Source organism: Schistocerca piceifrons, chromosome 7, assembly GCF_021461385.2.
Source record: "Schistocerca piceifrons isolate TAMUIC-IGC-003096 chromosome 7, iqSchPice1.1, whole genome shotgun sequence".
Classification (NCBI taxonomy): domain Eukaryota; kingdom Metazoa; phylum Arthropoda; class Insecta; order Orthoptera; family Acrididae; genus Schistocerca; species Schistocerca piceifrons.
In genome coordinates, this window is record NC_060144.1 from 220,479,099 (window position 1) to 220,492,240 (window position 13,142).

Below are 13,142 nucleotides of genomic sequence, written 5' to 3' on the forward strand. Positions count from 1 at the left end.
TTTCAGACAATTTTTGCTCAAATTTAATCAATATTTTGATTAAGTATCTAAAATTTACCCAACACAATAATGACTATTTTTAATAGTAAGCAGCTGTGATAAATGGCAATGTCTCCATTAACAGGTTAGTCATAAAGGGGAAATGCTAAACTGGAATATGATGTAGGACGTGTAACAGTATTAGTTCATGAATGCCTGAGAACTTCAAAATACATGTCCAGCATACAGTTTTATTTTTTTTATTATAAATTACACAGTGATTTAAAGTATAACACAATTCTGGATTTTATTACATCTGTCACAATTAGACAATGCAGTCCACACTTCTCTGGATATATATCAATTTTATTTTATTTTTCTAAACTGGACAGTGGACATTCTCCATATACATTTATTTTCTTTATTTTGAAATCTCTTTTCACATTCTGTATATAATTATGATTCATTCCTGGAACAAGGATTGTCACAGCTGACATTACATGATGCTATAATTTTCAATAACATGCATGATGCATCCTATTGGATTGTACATTATAGTCTAATAAGTATTTTACTGATTGCCCTAACCATAATGGATTTTTCCTCTCCTTTTTGGGAGTTTTATATATTTTATCAATAACTGAAAATTTAAAAAGCAGACAAAAGGGTTGAAATAAAGAGTTCTAACATAACTGACAACTCCAGTAATAAAATGAAGACTTGTGACAAAATCAATGTTGCTATATGGACTAAGTATCGCTTTAAAATATGAGACCCAATAAATTCACCACATTAACATCACAGGGACTGAAAATATTCTGTGGTAAACTTAGGGTCCAAAATATGACAAATTTATCCACATAATAAATACCCATTTAAAATGAAACAGACAATGGTTTTTGACTTCAGAAAATCAACAAAACTCTTATAATCTGCCAATGTCCAATGGGACCATCTGTTCATGTATAAGATAAAATTTGTCTTCTATATTTTTGAAAATAGATCTCTGAGCAATCATATTAGCAGCTGTTTCAATAGGTTGCAGTTGGCAGAAAACATTTAATAAGGCAATTGGATAGAACATGATCAGCTTTCTTGTATCAAATTCACAATGCATAAAATGAGTTCTTACGCAATCACAATATACTGAAGAACACTAACTGTTATGTTTCTCTTTCAAACATATTTCTGAATAATTTAAAGTGATATTTTCTGTATGGAGCAGGAAAGAATTCTCGGCATCTATGAAGGAAGCCCAGCCATGAGAAAAAGTCAAATCCCAACACAAGAATAACTGGAAGAATAAGAAAACTGATCAAAATTTTATATCCAACTGCTCTGATATAAAACTACAGTTACCATACAACACAGTGTACATATAATGAATACAAAACACATTTATCACACTGCCTCTATACTACTCTTTAAAGGTTAATCTATACGTCATTAAACCTCTCAACACCACTTAAATATTTCATTTTAGCTGCTATATTTAACATATATTTTTTATTAGCTTCCTGAACATTTAGCTCTCACAAACATATAAAAATATTTATCATATCTTACAAAAACTCATCTTTGCCTTAGAAATTTTTCATTTGTACAAGGCACCATATACACATTTATATATATATATATAAATATTTATATTCTTTAAAAATCATCTGTGTGTGCTCTGGAATCACAAGACCTACCCTCTCAGTACAAAAGTTCATTCAATTCAAGTTTTATATGCCACTGCCTAAGAATCAGTGTTTAAACTGAGAGGTAAACTATCACGCATACTTTGATTAGTAAATACTGAAATCTTAACCACATAATTAAAAGATGACTGAGATCCAGAGATAAAGTAGGAGTACCAAAATATACCAACGAAACAAAGCAAACTGCAATTTAAAAAATAGAAATTGCACTTCATAGTTCAAAAAGTTCCCTGAATTCACAAAAAAATTTGCATCAAGATTTTCATTCAGATCATATATCACTTTTCAGTTATCACTTTCAGAGATTCTGTTTACAAAATACCATGTTTGTCATGAAATCTGTAGATGAGACATTATCCTGATGCAATAACTAGATGGCTAAGAGCACTGATAGACAAGAGGAACAAGTGTCTTACATCACATGAAAGGAGGAAAAAAGATTAGGGCAAAAGATTGTTTGGTAATAGTAAGTTGTTCACATAACATTTGCTAAATTTCTCAATAGGTTCTTGAAAAATTAATAATTTCATTGTAACAACTCTCATATTTTATTCAATCTCTGAGTGCCAAGGTTATCAGTCTAAATTTATACCCACCACTTACAAATATACTTTTGAGTTGCATTTGAAGACATAGTATGTGCATGACAACTACAAGAATGTTGACCTTTTTTCACTTCAGTACTCAGTTCCTTGGGTGAATTTATTTCATACTTTAGTAAGTTGATAGAATTCCTACAGAATGCAGTATTGTAACAGAGAGGAAGGCTGGGAAAAATAGTTCTTATGAAAGGGAAAAAAAGCAAAAAGTATGGCAATATTTGACATATTATAGCAATGCATAATGTTTTAGACTTGTGACTCTTCAAACCTACAATGAATAACATAGTGGATTACTGACATAGTCAGATGTGTTTTCCAAATATTTGTAAACATAAGTAGCAATATGAATCAGCCTGAAGAAAGTACTCCTGGGAACATTTTGAACATTTTACAATATACAACAAAAAATTACATATAACTGTGTACAGAAAATTGTGTGTGCATATTCTTTGATTTGCAGAATAATTCCACATACAGCCACAATTTATAGACTAATGGAAATTGAAAAATAGTTGTTTATATCAAAAAAATCTTACAATTCACATCAGCCTTCCAGTACATCTTGGCAGCTGAACTCATTTTTATATGCAGCAATTTTTCAAAAAGACTATATCAACACTGTTGTAACTGTTGCAACAAACATAACAGGAACAACAATGTGAATACCTGCCAGTACACTAGCTGCCTTAAACACACACACACACACACACACACACACACACACACACAAAACTATTCAGAGGAAATAGGAAGCATCTTTATTTGTCCTTTGCCAACATTAAAAATAAATGTTCTTTTTCCACTTCACTCTTAACTAAATATACTATTGCACAAGAAAAGCTTATTGTTAGAAGAAAAATAAGAAGCTGAATCACATTTCTAAAAATACTTTGAAACAGTACATTGAAATACTGAAAAGTTGTACAACACATATATCCAATAATACATTTCATAAAACACTAAAGCAATAGGAACTCATCTTACTGTGCACTAAAACTGTGATAATGTCAGTACTTGCCAGAAAACTAGTTCTCCATAAAAATAAATATGGAATTTCCTCAAAAACTTTGTTTACAGAACAAATATAATCTACTCAGAATATAGTTTTAGAAACCAAATCTCAATTAACTGCTTTGCTGGCACTAAGTTTCCACTTCAAGCATTGGAACATGAATATTATAAAATTAAAGCCAACAGAAAAAAAATGAGTTTGGGAAAGAGGCCATACACTTTCATCCACATCAGTTTTACTCAGGGGTTATCTGAAGCATGGAAATCATTTATTACTGAAATGCAAAGGTAATTACCAAATGAATAAAATATAAAGAATGAATAAAAAGTGATGGTGTGTGGCAAAATGCACATCAGTATTAAAAATTTCAGACAGAGTATGCAAGATCTGATTGCCTTGACATTTTCTAATGGAAAGTGTCAGTTTATAGGTAAATCCACGAAAAATGTGGAGAAAGTAAAATAATGTTCCTACAAAACAATTTGTCCTTAACAGCACTGTGTTACAATGTATATTTTTTTTTAATAATCCATAAATGCACCTGTAGGACATGGCCACTGCTTAAAATCTTTTCTTTGCATGTACAAACAATTACTATGTAAGTAGTCCTTACTTTCATATTTTTGTGTCAGCATGGGGCAAAAACCTTTGTATGCTCAGGAATACAAGAGTTAGTTGACATCTGTGCAGCCCTATCTACCTATTAACAGAGTACTGTCTGACAGCCTCTCACATTCTGTTAATTTTTCCATCAGGTAACCTACTTTGATGACTGTCAGCCTGCCAATTATGTAGAAATTTTAATAAGGTAATGTTTATATTGTTTGTTGTTTTTTTTCGTATAAAATGCAAATATCCTCTTCTAAAATTGATATAAGAAAGACAGAAGTATTTAAATAGTTCTTATTACAATCAGATGCTTCATCCTAGGCCCTTTAGTTGATCTAGCATGATATGATATTCTGCTGTAAGACTGAATTTCTTTTCAGTCAATACAAACTAGCATAGGAATCACGTATAACATCCCACAACTGATAATGATGTACATAACAACCTATCAGATGAGCAGACAGTTTTTCATCAATTGGTGGGCTTCCATCTATGAATTCTCTGTTTCTGATTGAGTTCCACTAAAACAATACAGAAATATCCCCCCAAAACATGGAATGAAACTTTAACAAGAAGTAATTTTCAATAAAATGTGAGCCCTCACTAAAAGAAGCTACACAGGATAAAAATGCTTTCACAGTACCCCAATTAGAAATAAGCCATGAAACTCTTCATTAGAATCCATGGAGAATAATGTGGCTGGTAGAAGCACAACAGGCAGGGCAAGCATGGGGAGACTGGTAGTGGTAGGGGTTGCGGGCAGGTGATGTATGGGAAAAGCTGAGCACTGGAGGGGAAGTACTGTTCTAAACTGAAAGCTGTACTCACATTTTCTGTAAATATTAAGTGGAGTCCCTCCATGCCCACACTTGCATGATGACAATTCAAAAATATCTACTGTCACCCCTGATTTGGTTGGTATCTAGAAAGAATTCCACTGATAATGCAACAAAAGCCTTGATTTATTTTTGCCTGGCTTTTTTACCATGTGTAATTTTCAGAGAAGCATCATGAATGGCAAATTTGCTGTAAAACCTACATTTCTCTTGTTACCATATTAAAATTTGCTTTTTTTCCCCAAAACGCAGCGGAGTTTACATAATATCACCTCACTAACGTCTTGTGCAGATGTAACTGCAAGAGAATTCTGAAAACATGGTTTATTAAGTTAGGAAATGAGGAAAACTAAGGTTAATAGCTTATAAAAAAACATATACTCGGTATAAAAATAATTTGTGCCATGTCTTCTGTTATGTCGTTCCAAACCCAGCAACTTTTTTGTAACACCAGCTATTGACTACCCTTAAAAATTACATTCTTTCCCTAGAAAGGTCTGTAGTTAATGGAATAACATGGTAGATAATAGAGTTTTGCGTAATAACCATGTCTCCTCTTTGCTTGCTATCATATTCCAAATGTCTTTTCGATATCTCACACAATTTATGAAATACAAAGAATGTTGTGGCTATTTCTTTATGGCTTTATTGCTGACACATATGACTGCAAATCAATGTGCTACATCAGATCAGTTTTCTTGAGATTGATGACAGGGACCTTCAGCCAAGTCTACTGAAAAATTCAATATCTTAGCTGAATTTCATACATAGCAACATATTATGTAATATGTACGAAACACAAAATCGTAGCGACCCCTGTTTTTCATTTTTTGAATTTTGTTCAGTGTCTTATTTAAATGGAAATATAACAGTAACTATGACCATTAATGAAATGGTGCCACATCATCATGAAGCTGACATAAAAACCTACAAGTAATGCAATAACAAATTTTTTTTACCAAATAGTTTCTGTAAAATTGTTTGAGAAATACTGTACGGCATGTGCCTTGATTCTATCTTCACAGCATGTTGGTGACTGGGCAAAAGCAGGTGTACACTCCACTTCTGAACAAATGAATGAACTCGCCCCGTACTCTTGACGAAAACTGCTCACTGCATGTCACAGCTATATCCTGAGCGAACTATACTTACTGTTTATTGGATGCTAAAAATTCATTGTGGAACATGACAATTTGGTTTGATAGAATGCTTTGCCAATTTCTCTACTGTCATCCATCCATCAATCCAAGAAAAAAAGAGGTTAATGGATGCAGATATAAATAAAGGGACAGGGACAGGCAGAAGGATGTGACTATTGGATAGATGACAAAATATGTGGACATACATACTCTGTCTGAACTGAAATAAAATCATTTGATGCTACTACTGGATGTGCCAACACCACCCTTCCAGTCTTACATTGTTAGATGCACAAAAATAGTCCTTCACTTAGAAACAAAAATCTATACAGTATTATTTTTGTGTCTGCAATAACTAAGGATCATTCCTATGTGCTAAGATGATGACAACCTATTCATTTCTGTGTTACGGCTCATTACTGTCTTTCTACGTGTATCTTTCTTGGGGTACTCGACGAATGCTGGGCTGAAGGACTCCGGAATACTATTCCTTCCATGAGGTACATTCTTCTGTCCTGTCTCGTGTACCCCTTGACTTGCAGCATTATCTGCTAATTTTGTCTCACTGCCTTCTGCTGATGCTGAGTCAATGCTTCTGTTTTCAATGGGCAACCTGCCTTCTGTAGATACTGGATCTTCAAATGAAAAGCCATCATCACTGGCTGCTGCTGCTGCCAGTGCATCTGGATCTTGCCGGAGTTGTAGCTTATTAATACGTGACTGTACAATACCAAGATGGCGTAAAACATAATCCTCTTCAGGTGCAAGTCGATGGGCACGAAGCAGGCATGTTTCTGCCTTCAGGAGATTTCCACGCTCGACATACACAACACAAAGATTGTGCAGCCCTTGAACATTTTCTGGGTCTAGTTGCAGAATTCTTTTATAACACTGAAAATGAGAAAGAATGAAAATTATCACTGAACACAATAAACTGATACAACCCAAAAATATACAATGAAATTATGGAAAGGTTATGGTACTTTTAACCTAATTTCTTCACTATTTATATATTATGTGCAATACCAGCACCATAAGTAAAATTCTGACTGTAAGAATAGCTGTTGCTTGTCGTTTGTCAATCAGAAATTGTAACACTATAGACACCATCCGCTCTCAATGATTGGAAGTGACTCACATGAGAAGGTGGTTGGGGGTGAGGATAACACACATAGCATATTAGACAACCACACCGACTTATATAGTGGCACTCAACAATTGTTTTGACAACTATGATTTCAGTGGCCAATGGCAAAAAATAATACAGCAAAATGAAATCCAGTACCTCTTGCAGGCATTGTTTAGGATTCTGAAGCAGAAGTTTCATTGATGTAACTGCTACAGTGGGCATATGTAAGATATTAAGGAGATGGGCATTAAAAATATGTCACTGGAGCACTTGCACAATCCGCGTGGTATGAGACCATATGTCACGTGGCAAACAGTTATAAAACTACTGCCTAAATGTATTCTTTCCTTGTGAAAATTCTGAATACAGAAAATGTTGATGAAATTTATAATGTTCTCCACATATGATACAACAAAGATTATCACATGAGATCTGTATATACAAGGGTATCCACATGAATGATATACAAAAGCGGACTCCCAATGAGCTGTTCTCTAATTATTACTGTGACAAGGAACCTGGAGTGACATAAACAAAAAGATAATTTTAGCAGAATAAAAGTTTAGAGATGCAGAGTCTTGTGAATGACAGGAAGAAGTTATTAACTCCTTCATTCCGAACATGTGATAACATGTCATGGATGAATGTACTGGTATAACTGACTACAACAAAGCCTAAGTTCATGGCTTTCAAACTAACTACAATGCAGTGGAGAAATAAATTTAAAAAGGAAGTGTTTACTTTAGAGCTTAAGTAAATTATGATACTTCATTGATAATGTTGGCAAGTTGAGTGCACATTCCCTCTATTGGAAAATATTGCTTTGATCTCAGTTCTCTTTTCCAAATAAGGATACCTCACTAAAAGGCAAAAAATATCACTTGTAAGTATAATTTTCAGATCTAAAATAGACTGCATTGCACCCAATGAAATATGCTTCAAATGGGTGACAGGATGTCACTGTGATGTCTAAAGAGAGCTTAACATCCTGTCATAGGCCACTCGTGAATGTATTGGATGTTGCTGCTATCACAGACATCTGACTTTCCAAGATTAGGTGATGACAGATATATCTTGATATTTATCATTTTGTAAATTGACAAATAAATATACTACATGTGTATATATCTTTCAACAACAAACAGTCATGTAAATAATAGTGAAAATGTAAGTGAGCATAGTTTTTGTAATAACGAACATATTATATGTTCATATGTTTTTGAGCTCAATGAAGCTACAAAGGAATGATGGGGTGCTATCTTACAAAGTATCAGTGGTACTACCTCATCAGGTCAATGGTGTAATGTCCACCCACAACTATAAAAGAACTAACATCAAGAATCTGTATGTACATCTTTTCAGAGATGGTTGCAGGACTCAAGCTGTTCGATACAGGGTGTCAAATCAAACACCTTTCAGCAAGCGGTCCAGTTTCCAATCTTATTTTATTTAGTTACCAGTTTCGGAAATTTGCTATGCCATCTTCAGGCTGCTGACCAATGTTTAGGAAGAGTCCACCTAGTTCTGGTCAAAACAGGGGCCAGCATTTGAATACCGGTATCTGTAGATTTCAGCTTGCTATAATGATCACTTCAACCATCACAACAAATAACAACCAATAATAATAATAATAATAATAATAATAATAACAATAAAAGAAGGACAATGATAAGCTCAAGTTAGAGTCAGGTGTGGTTGAAGTGATCGCTATAGCAAGCAGAAATCTACAGATACCAGTATTCGAATGCTGGCCTCTGTTTTGACTAGAACTGAGGTGGAATCTTCTTATACATCGGCCAGGGGACTGAAGATGGGGTAGTAAATCACCGAAACTGGTAGCCAAATAAAATAAGTTTGAAAACTAGATGGCTGAAAGATGTTTGATTTGACATCCTCTACATCACAAAAGTTCAATACTTATAACATAAAAACAATCACTTCCCTATAATAGTGATAATAGTGGGAACAAGTTTCTCAGATAGATGACACCAATAAAGAGTTTGATAAGTTGTCTAGCTTTTTGAACTGTTATTATGGTACTGCTTTCAATCTCAAAACACAAGTAGTAACAGGCAAAAGTTCAAAACCAAAGACATGATTACAACAGGCATCAACATCTCAAGCATAAGGGAAAGGGAATTGCTGAAATAGAGAAGACTAATAATATACACTTTTACCCAACAGTTATAATCAGAAATACATTTAACATACAGAGGAGTTACACATTGGTAAAAAGAAGTAGTAGTAATAATAATAATAATAATAATAACAATAATTTTAAAAGAAGGCCAATTATGAGTTCAAGTTAGAGCCACAAAATAAAAGAAACAGTATGTGTAACTGTCTCTATGGAGCATGGTTCAAATGGCTCTGAGCACTATGGGACTCAACATCTATGGTCATCAGTCCCCTAGAACTTAGAACTACTTAAACCTAACTAACCTAAGGACAGCACACAACACCCAGTCATCACGAGGCAGAGAAAATCCCTGTCCCCGCCGGGAATCGAACCCGGGAACCCAGGCGTGGGAAGCGAGAATGCTACCGCACGACCACGAGCTGCAGAGTTATGGAGCATGAGTAGAGATGTTGCCGAGGAGTGAAAATACCCACATGAAAAACTTTAGGCAATACTTCATCTTGGCAGTCTCCCATAAGCTCATCAGGAGATTAATATGCTAGTGTGATAGCTTGTATACTCTGTTATTAACACACCATGAAAGCCCTGAAAAAAATATTCAGCAGTGCCTTGCCTAATGATGATGATGACTGGATCTTCACTATTTTGGCACTCATGAATCCAATTGTTTACACTGTTTGCTCAACTCCTTTGTCTTGGGGTCATAGTGAGACACTCAGAATTCTTCCATGGTAATTATCTGGATGAAGGAGTGATCTGTATTGGCCTGACACAGGTGCAACGTGTCCACCGTTACCTCGGTTCATTGGCTTTTTTGAATCGGTGTGAGCAGTCATACCAGACATTGATAACTTATCCAGGACTAATTTTCACTTCTTCCACTATTGACTGAATTGTGACATACTGGACTTCAAGCACCAGGATTTCACTTCTCTTGCACTTCCTCACACAAGGAGGTGGTCTTCCAGTGATCTGTATTGGCCTGACACAGGTGCAATGTGTCCACTGTTGCCTCGGTTCATTGGCTTTTTTGAATCGGTGTGAGCAGTCATACCAGACATTGATAACTTATCCAGGACTAATTTTCACTTGTTCCACTATTGACTGAATTGTGACATACTGGACTTCAAGCACCAGGATTTCACTTTTCTTGCAGTTCCGCACACAAAGAGGTGGTCTTCCACCTTGTTTTTGTCATTGAGACTTATGTGATGATCACTCTGGACACTTCTGCATCATGTAACATGGTGTCATATGATGGTGCATTCTGGCCGTACACTTCCACTAACTCAGCATGGCATGTTTTAGCATTGCCCCATCAAATGCTGAAAGCTAATTGCTGCATAATATTATACTTTATCAACTGGCTGTGCCATTTTGTTTTGCTCCTCTACCAGCATGCTACAATAGTGTGGTGTGGGGATTTCAGTGTGTATCAGGACTGCAGACATATACTTAAAAACAAATAAAAAAGTAAGTATAGTGTAATTAGCTAGATAAAAAAACTACTTACCACGCAGCAACACCAGCAGAAAAGACATAAAAAGGTACTGAAATTTGCAAGCTTTTGGAGCCAGTGGCTTCTTCTTCTGGCAAAAGGGTTAAATGGGAAGGGAAAGGGGTGAAGGAAAAGGACTGGCGAGGTTTAGGAAATGGGGATGGTTCAGAAAAGTCACCCAGAACCTAGTTCAGGTGAGACTTACTGCACGGGATGAGAAGAAAAGATTGTTTGTTAGGGACTTCAATGCCAACATTTGAAAAATTTACTCCCCAACAACCAGTCTTTCCTTCTCATCCCGCCCAGTAAATGTCTGCTAACCTGGAGTTCCAGGTGACTTTCCTGAACCCTCCCGATTTCCTAAACCTCACCAGTCCTTATCTTTCACCCCTCTTTCTTTTGATTTAAACCTTCTGTCAGAAGATGGGGCCACTCGCTCCAAAAGCATGCAACTTTCAGTACCTTTGTGTGTGTGTTTTCCCCTGCCACAGCTTAATTAGTAGATATTTTATCTATCTAATTACATTATTTCAGTCCAGGTTTAGCCAACACCATCAGGGGCTGGGCCACCTGTGAAAGCAACCTATAGCGTCCCCAGTGCCAAATTTTTTATCATGTAGCCGTAAAATAATAATTTCTCTGTGTAGCTTTAGATTGCAAAGAAATAATTTATGACAGAATGATCTAAAGAGATGACAAGATACGCTCTTTTGTTAATTTTTTAGTCGACTTCACTTCTTCTTTTGTCTTGAATGTGTCTAGAGGGACATCTTGTGTGTGCTGACAAATGTAAGCATATTTGTATGAGTTAAACATATAATATAACGATTTAATATTATTGTGCACTTTTAATTTGTAAGAGGTGATCCCGATTTCATGTCCGCCTTCCTTGAATTAACCTGCATTCAAGTAATTTACAGCTCAACAATCGCAGCGGCCGATGCAGCCAACGACGCCATTACGTGGCGATATTAACTTACGAAAAATTAGCGGAAGCGGAAAACTCGCCAGCTATTAACATAATATTAATTTTTCTCCACAGCCGCACGAAGTTGCAGAAATACTTAGCTTTAAGATTCTTATTTTCAGTACCATAGCTGAGAACCAGAGCCAGGACTCCGACTACAATACAATGGTCAACGGAGGTAAGAAAAATACTCTCGCGCGTGTGTGGGCCGCAATTTTAATTAATAACTAAAGATTTCTTGCTTTAAAGTGAACTGACTAGCCGAGTTTATTACATTGTTCAACTTAAATATCATTTTTATTAAGGCCCACCACGTAAGTTGGCAACAATCAAAAAATAATAATAACAATAATAATATATACATTAAATTACGACGGCCGACGGACGCGAGATTGGCGCCGCAACTTTGGGGCCCGATTAATATGATTCTATTGTAATGAATGTAATTATGTATGTGTATAATTGTTGTAAAATATTAATGCTTGTATGAATTCTTTTACATGTACAACAACAAAACCACACCCTGAGGAGATCTGGAGAGGAAAAAGTGTAGAAAAGAAAGAGGATTGCGAGAAAGAAAAATAAGTAAGGTAAGGCCTATTGTGCAAGCATCCTGTGTAGCTCTGTGCGGAATATCGAACCAATGTGCACATGAGATACCTTCGGTGTTTTGTGTATTATTATGTGTTTATTTTTGGAGGGGATAATTATTCGTTTTGTGTATTTATGTGTTTATTTTTGGAGGGGATAATTATTCGTGTGTGTATCAGTGTTAAAGATTTGTCAGTGGCTTAAAGTGAATTTAGTATGGGTAAGATAGGACAACCTAAAGCATCCGTACCAGAAGAACAAAATTCTGTTAATATGGAAAGTGAGGATCATTTGCAATACGTAAACGAATCCCAAGCCACCGCCTCGGATAACATAATTTCCGGAGTGGGGGGCGAGGATCTGTGGTCGGTGAATGACGCTCCACAGCAGAATGGGAATAGAGTAACAACTCCACTGCCTGGGCAGGGGGGCCAATCGAGTGCTAGATTAAGCGGGGCACCAGTATGCTCACCGATTGCAGACCCTTTTGCTGAATTTCTGCGCAGGTTAGAAGAAAGAGATAGGGAAAGAGACGAAAAACTGGCTCAGATGCTGCATGAGCAGGAGAAAAAATTAACGCAAAAGCTCATTGAGCAAGAGCAGCGCAGTGAAGCAAAGCTAGATAGTATCCAAAGCGAACTTGCCGAGATGCGGGACGCTTGCAAAGAGATCCCCGATCTTGTGCAAAGCTTAGCCGGAGAGATGCAAAAATTACAGATATCGCAGGCTAGGCTTGAAGACAATGTCCAGACTTTAACCAACCGCATGGATAATGTGGAGATAGATGCACGGAAAAGTATTGACGCATATTTGGAAGTGCAAGCTCAAAAAGTAGAAAAAGAATTAAATGAATGGCTAGAAGTAAAGGATCGCGAGATATCTGCAAAGATTGAAAGCGACGTAAAAACAGCTGTAGAACAAGCGACTGCGGCCGCGA

The 13,142-nt window shown here is 36.0% G+C and overlaps 1 protein-coding gene across 1 annotated transcript in view; it reads right to left on the reverse strand.

Annotated features, from left to right (window-relative positions):
* Positions 1–210: 210 nt before the first annotated feature.
* Positions 211–13,142, reverse strand: part of LOC124804746 (protein O-mannosyl-transferase Tmtc3) — a 136,546-nt gene continuing 123,614 nt past the window's right edge. Inside the window, exon 16 of the mRNA XM_047265047.1 lies at positions 211–6,771. Within this exon, the coding sequence (XP_047121003.1) occupies positions 6,256–6,771 (516 nt within the window). The 3' untranslated portion in view covers positions 211–6,255. The remainder of the gene's footprint in view (positions 6,772–13,142) is intronic.